Source organism: Propithecus coquereli, unplaced genomic scaffold (assembly GCF_000956105.1).
Source record: "Propithecus coquereli isolate 6110/MARCELLA unplaced genomic scaffold, Pcoq_1.0 Scaffold206, whole genome shotgun sequence".
In the NCBI taxonomy this organism is placed as follows: Eukaryota; Metazoa; Chordata; class Mammalia; order Primates; family Indriidae; genus Propithecus; species Propithecus coquereli.
The window spans coordinates 1,175,413-1,182,258 of NW_012145634.1; the positions used below are offsets into that span (position 1 = coordinate 1,175,413).

The following is a 6,846-nucleotide window of genomic DNA, read 5'->3' on the forward strand; positions in this document are numbered from 1 at the left end:
CTACCATAATGGATTACTGCAAACTGGGTGGCTGAACAACAGTAATTTATTCTCTCACAGTTCTGGAGGCTAGATGTCCAAAATCAAGATTTCAGCAAGACCATACTCCCTCTCTGAAGTCTCCAGGGAAGAATCCTTCCTTGTCTCTTTCCTTGCTTTTGGTGGTTACTGACAATCTTTGGTATTTGTTGGCCCGTGACAGCATAACTCCAATCTCTGTCTCTATCTTTACAAGGCTTTCATCCTTGCATGTCCTTACATGACCTTCTTACTTATTTTTTTTAGAGACAGGGCCTTGCTCTGTCACCCAGGCTGGAGTACAGTGACATGATCATAGCTCACTGCAACTTCCAACTCCTGGGCTCAAGGGATCCTCCCATCTCAGCCTTCTGAGGAGCTGGGACTACAGGTGTGCACCACCATGCCCAGCTAATTTTTTTATTTTTTTGTAGAGACAAGGTCTTGCTATGTTGCCCAGGCCTTCTTATATGGACACCGGCCATTGGATTTGGGGCCTACCCCAATAGGATGACCTCATCTTAACTAATTATATCTGCAAAGACCCTATTTCCAAATAAGCTCCCATTTTGAGGTTCTAGGTGGACGTGACTTTTGGAGGGACACCATTCAATTCAGTGCAATAGGTAAAATTATATTTACTATTATTTTAATATTCAGCTTTTATTGAATCTCACACACACACACAACAACAACTACAACAGCCCAGAAATGCTGATAAACAACAGGGCATCTTAACCGCAGACTAGCTTATGGATAGATATGCTTGCTGGTCGGGCTGAGTCTGGGAATGTGCCCCACCTGAGGCAGGTGATCAAATGAGCACATTCTGCCCCTGCGTCCTGAGCTTGTCATCACGCACTGTAGAGTAACTCTGTGGGAATGTTCTCTGCTTTATTGTTTACCAGCACATTGCTCTCAAATCGCTGGGGAAAATGTCATAGAAGTGGCAACCTTCAACCCCCAGAGTCATCCTCTACATGATGCTGAAACCATTCTTTGAGTCTTAGAATAGCCTCTACTTTGGTTCAGGTCTTGATTTGACACCTGGAGCTTTACCACCTTTGGCAGCTCATAATTTTTCTAGGCCTTGACTTCATCTTCATGAAGATATGCCTCGGGTAGGACAAATAGGGCAATTTCTAGGGTCTCTCCTACCTCTGAATGTGTTTCCTGACCTGAATGTTCCCCCATCAGAGAAGATTCTGGATCATCCAACTCTGGATAAATCATCTCAGGGTACAGGCAAAAGATGGCAGGTGGGTGAGTCACTTACCTACCCAGGCCAGGAAGCTCCTCAGCCACAAAACAGGACTGCTCTATGCCTGCTCAGCACTTCCCAGCTCTCCACTGCCGTTCCCAGCCAGGCTGCAGTTTCCAAGGTTTCTTACAGCCATTAGCACTAACCAGGAGCCTGGCATCAGCCTCCTAGTTAGTCTCTGTGCTGTCGCTCCCACCCGCTTTCCAATCTAATTGCCCCACAGCCGCTGGAGTGAGATTTTTCTAACATAAGACAGAGCTCGTTGCTCCCCTGCTGAAGAAATTTTCAATATCTGCTCTCTATAATTTTGGTGAAATCCTGAGTATTCACTGTGCCTCACCAGGTCCTGAATAATCCAGTCCTCTTTATCACCTTCAGGTCTCAGCTCTTCTGTGGCTTCCCTCCACACTCCTGGTTATTTCCTTTCCTTGCTCTGTTCTTGAGTCCCTGGCCCAGTCCGTAACCACACAGGATGGCATTAACAGTGTCTCCCCCACGGCAGTTCAGGCCCCACATGCTATTTTACCATCGAGTGCCCTGCTAGCTCAATGCCTCAACCACAGTGGCCACCCAAATGTTTGTTGAATGAATGACCAGACTACGCTCCTCAAACTCCTCTTTTTCACATTCCTACTGCGCCAGCCTTCCAGCAGAATCATCTGGTTTTCTGGGTCCTTAGCATCCATGTCTCCCTGTCAGCAGTTTCTGCCACGTGCCAGGATCTGTGACTGTGCTAACTGCATTACAACTCCTTTAATACTCACAAAAACCCCATGCAGTAGAAATCCTTCTATTGTCCCCATTTTACAGATAAGGAAACTGAAGTTCAGCAAGGTCAAGTGCCTTGTCCTTGGTCCACATAGCTAGAACTGGTAGAGTCAGGATTCAAACCCACCAAGGAAGCACCTTATAAACCAAACTCATAAGAGTGGAACTCTAGCAGGAGAGAGATGGCAGCTTACCAAAAACCACTAAGTGAAGGCAGAATGGAGACTAGACCCTGGGGTGGGGAGTGGCTCAAGACCCCCAAGCCAGGGATTTTCCCCCAGCTGAGACCACAGTGCCTCCTCATGCCAAGTCAGCTCTCCTCTGTGTGATTTAAGAATGGAATTATTGGCTTAGAAGCCAAAGTTGAAGGTAACATCTCCAACTCTGGCTCATATTTTGAAAACCAGAATTCTTTGGAAGTTAATGGAAAACTCAAAATAGCAAAGTCTGCCCTTCAGGTGTTTGCAGAGGGCTTTGAAGTAGTCTCAAATAACTGACAGTGAAGATCAGGTAGTTAACAAAGGATGCAATGCAGAAGCAGGTCTCAAGGACAATTTACATTTATTTGCTGATGACTCTGAATAAACATACTTCAAACACAGCATAAGTTAAAGAGTCTGTTTGTTAGGTGAAGCCACTTCTTGCCAACAGCTAAAGGTGGTCCGTGCAAAGTAACTTGATCATCATCTTCAAGCTGAGGCCCGAGCGCTGGGCAAACAGCTGGTGGGTCCTTCTGGCCTGGATGGGGGCCTCCGAGGAACTACTCCTTGTTCTCATACTTGTGTTTGATGTGTTTCCACAGCTTCTGCATTTTAAAGACAAGAGCCACAAACTTTGACCTTTGCCTCTCACATTTTGCAATGACTCCCAGTGCCCTGGTCTCTGAAATTAAGCATGAGAGAAACACATGCCATGTCCTGATTAAAAACATACAGTTGTCGTCGGCAAACTGGAAGCAATGCTAGGCTAGACACACAACTCTTAACATTTATAAAATACTTTGATGCGCTCGATCACCGTGTAAAGTAAGTGGGAAGGGATGATGGTTAATTTTACAGGAAATTGAGGTAGAGATTGAGGGAACTGCCCAAAAGCACATAATTATTAAGGGACAGAGCCTGGAAGATGTCTCAGTTCTTCAACTCCCAGGTTATTCAAGAAGTCCTAAGTGCATAGGCCCCAAATATTTCACACTGAGACATTTTTTATTTCCTCAGACCTAAATTGGTTTGGAATTCTCATTTCTAAAAGCACAGGCAAATGAGTGAGTTATGACAACACACTTAGATGCCTTTCCAGGTCAGTGGGAATGGGGCAGTGACAACACTTTCATATGGGCAGGAAGTTTCCGGGGTCACAGCCAGTACAGAATTAGCAGACAGAGCCTTCCTTGGGTGTAGAGTCAGACAGCCTCAAGTTAAAAAACACAAGCAAGTGGTGGAACAGGGCTGTCTGTATAAGGCATTTCCCAGTATGGCCACAATTTAATGACATAAAGCATACATAGTACTTAGCACAGTGCCTGAGAGACAGTAAGTCTAAAATCTGTTGCTATTCCCTACCTTATGCTTCCACTGTCTCCTGAGGAAAGTAACAAATGTTATTTTTCAGTGGTACCACTTACCAGGCACTGAGGCACCTTGCCTGTATCTCGTAATCCTCACAATTACTCCCTCAGGTTACTACTGTTATCTCCATTTCACAGAACAAACTGAAGCTCAGAAGTTAAGAAACTTGCCCAACTTAATGCCACAGTTATTAACTGACAAGGGCCAGTATTCCCATCCAAGGCTCTCTGATTTCATAGTACCCACTCGTAACCACCAATACCTAGCTGCTTGCCTGGGAAGCCCTGGGAATCGGAAGCGCCGTCTGAAAATGTCAGCAGGGTGTCTAAGGTCTTTTTCAGGTCCGTTGCCTGCTCACATCTGCCCCTGAAACCCTCAGACAGGCGTCCGTGTTCCGGCCCTGATTTGCCACTGACTTCCTGGCTGTGTGGCCCTAGTAAATCGTTTGCTCTCGTTAGCCTTTAGTTTTCGCTTCCAAAATGGACAAGTGGGTATGTCGGGTGGGACATATCAATACTTACAACCCCTGCAAAGTGGGACTTATTGACCCCGTTTAACGTTTTAGGAGTCACACCAGGCCGAGAGGACAGATGGCAGTCTGGAGACAAAAGACGCCCACAGTTTACTCCCTTCCTGGTAAAGGTAAACTGAGTCCCGTCCCACCTCCACTCCCACTGTCACCCCTCAGGCGGGCCCAAGGTCAGTTGCCCAGGCCCTCACCCCCTCGTTGATGTGCTCGTAGATCGCATCCGCCCCTTGATCGAAGGCACGCTCGAAGAACAGGGCGCCTACGGCGATGGTGAGGGCGAAGGTGGACGTCCTGCGGAATAGCAAGGAGTACAACCTTGCAGTCAACGTCGGGCCTGCCATGTTTCTTCAATGCCGAACCCGCGCCACCGCGCCTGCGCCGAGGCCGACCGCGCTCTCCAAAGGCCTTCTCCGGGCAACGCTTTATGGGATTTGTAGTTCCTCTGAATCTCAGCCCTCGTCGTTTTGAAAGGCAGAAGTAACTGTTGGCTTGTGCAGAGAAAAAAACTCGTAATATTCATATAAGGACATATAACTAATTTTATGAGATTTATTACTTAATTTTTCTTCACCTATTTCTGGCTGTTTCACTATTTCGAACTACAACTCCCAGAAGTCCTCGCGCCCCGCCACCTCTCCCCGTCCTATCTCGGCTTGGACTCCTAAAGCTTTCTGGGAAGCGGGGAGAGGACTGATAACCAAAGAAGAACTACGAATCCCAGCAAGCCGTGCGCGATACGTGGGGTGTCGGAGGAGGAGCCCGGAGCCATCCAGCCCGGCGGAGCCAGGTATCTTCTTTGGCCGGACGTCCAGGGGCGAGTCTAGTTTCTTTCCCCTCCACGGGAAGACTTGGGCTCTTCCTTCTAAGTCCATTTGCCCCGTGGCGGCAAGCACCATTTCTTGGGGTAGGGAGTGGATAGAGGGGATCTGGCCTCCCCGGACCCTGGCTGGTCTCTCCGCCTTGTCTTCTCTGCCAGCCTCAAATCTAGGCCAAGAGTTGGAGCCTGTGGCGAAAAGGTGGCCTCAGGGGAAGGGACGGTTCTGCCTGCGCTTCCTGCTCCTCTCACCTTTGGGCTTCGCAGCTGAGAGCCCTGGCCTGGAAGGCGGGAGACCTGTGCTACTCATTGCTTCTTAGGAATAGAACTAGCAAGGGCTGTGGAGTACCAGGGGCATTCAACAAATGTTTTCTGAGCGCCTCTCTGAGCACTGCGCTGAACAAGTTCACCCCAGCGGTGAACAAGTCCCTGCTCTCATGGAGCGCTTAATCTACTGTGATGGGCGATGGGGAGATGCAGTACAGCAAACAGTGCTTTGAAAAACGGAAGACAGTTGATTGGGGAGGCTGGGGTGGTGCTATTGTAGACTTGGGTGGCTGCTCGGTGGCTGACACTTGACTAGAGACCTGAATGAACAGTCGCGGGTCAAACTGGACCTCAAGGTGCAAAGGCCTTGAGGTGGCCGCAGTCCTGGGATATTTGAAGGAAAGAAGTAGAGTGGATTATGAATAGTTGACTCTCCATCAGCTCAGGTCTGGCCTCGAGACCTATAGCAAGGAGTCTTATTTTTTTCTAACTGCACTAGGAAGCCACTTAAGAGTTTTAAGCAGAGATGTGGCAAGATCTAATTTACATTTTAATGTCATCATTCTGGCTGCTGTCTGGAGAACGGACTGAAGAGGGGAAGTGACTGGTGGATCAGTTGAGGGTGGATGGGAATTTAGATTAGGGTGTGGATTAGTGATCAGATTTGAGATGTATTTTGGGAGGCAGGGCAGACAGAACCAGCTTGGCAGATGCAGGTAGGGCATGTGGGAAGAGGAATGAAGGACATCTAAGTTTTTTGACTGCAACAACTTAAAATCAACAGGAATGATCCTAAATTATTATTATTGTTATTATTATTATTTTAGCAGAGATGGGGGTCTCACTGTTGCTCAGGCTGGTCTCAAACTCTTGAGCTCAAGCGATCCTCCCGCCTCAGCCTCCCAAATTGCTAGGATTAAGGTGTGAGCCATCACTCCCGGCCTTGATCCTAAATTCTATTTTGGCCACGTTCAGTTTGAGCTGCCCCTTAGACATCAAGTGGAGGTTTTATCCCAAGGCAAATGAGGATGTGGGTCTGAAGTTTAGAGGCAGGGCTGAGCCTGAGATAAGAGTCACCAGGATAGGGGTGGCATTCGAACCCAGGGACTGGATTCCAGTCCTGGCTCTGCCTCCGACTCTGTGACCTTGATCAGGCTCCCACTCTCTGGACCATATTAAAATATTCATCTGTAAAGAGCAACAGTAATGTATGATTAGAGGACTAGAAGGAAAAATGTGAAATGCTCTACATCCATTGTGAGTTATGCCTTACTGTGATCATTTACTATTGCAAAGCATCCTGGTAGCCCCTTGAGGCAGGGAGTTGTGAGGCTTCACGAAAGACTGCTTAGGCTTTGCTAATTGTCCCCAACAAATCTGGCTGATGGGAAGTTCAGGGAGGGAGAATCATTTTAGGTGGATGAGTAGAGAAGACCACAGGTGTGGCTTGTTTTATTTATTTTATTTTATTTATTTATTTTTTTTGAGACAGAGTCTCACTCTGTTGCCCGGGCTAGAGTGCCATGGCATCCTGGTAGCCCCTTGAGGCAGGGAGTTGTGAGGCTTCACGGAAAGACTGCTTAGGCTTTGCTAATTGTCCCCAACAAATCTGGCTGATGGG

At 47.7% G+C, this 6,846-nt stretch overlaps 2 protein-coding genes across 3 annotated transcripts in view; one reads left to right on the top strand and one right to left on the bottom strand.

Annotated features, from left to right (window-relative positions):
- Nucleotides 1–2,591: 2,591 nt before the first annotated feature.
- Nucleotides 2,592–4,624, bottom strand: LOC105810204 (cytochrome b-c1 complex subunit 9). 2 transcript variants are annotated; one of them, XM_012644138.1, is made up of 2 exons: nt 4,336–4,624; nt 2,592–2,852 (listed from the first exon to the last, which is right to left on the bottom strand). In XM_012644138.1, the coding sequence occupies exons 1-2, from the start codon at nt 4,483–4,485 to the stop codon at nt 2,808–2,810; spliced, it is 195 nt and encodes a 64-aa protein (XP_012499592.1). In that variant the 5' UTR covers nt 4,486–4,624; the 3' UTR covers nt 2,592–2,807. The 2 variants fall into 2 exon arrangements, with proteins under 2 accessions (XP_012499592.1, XP_012499593.1); XM_012644139.1 differs by having other exon boundaries at nt 4,279–4,515.
- Nucleotides 4,625–4,891: 267 nt separating this feature from the next.
- Nucleotides 4,892–6,846, top strand: part of ZMAT5 (zinc finger, matrin-type 5) — a 25,739-nt gene continuing 23,784 nt past the window's right edge. The window contains exon 1 of the mRNA XM_012644140.1: nt 4,892–4,931. The gene's annotated coding sequence lies outside the window, so the exon portion shown is untranslated. The remainder of the gene's footprint in view (nt 4,932–6,846) is intronic.

Coding starts and splice junctions, on each gene's coding strand:
- LOC105810204 (XM_012644138.1), bottom strand. CDS start 4,485: ATGGCAGGCCCGACGTTGACTGCAAGGTTGTACTCCTTGCTATTCCGC. Junction 2,853..4,335: donor ACGAGCACATCAACGAGGGG/GTGAGGGCCTGG, acceptor TTTAAAATGCAG/AAGCTGTGGAAACACATCAA.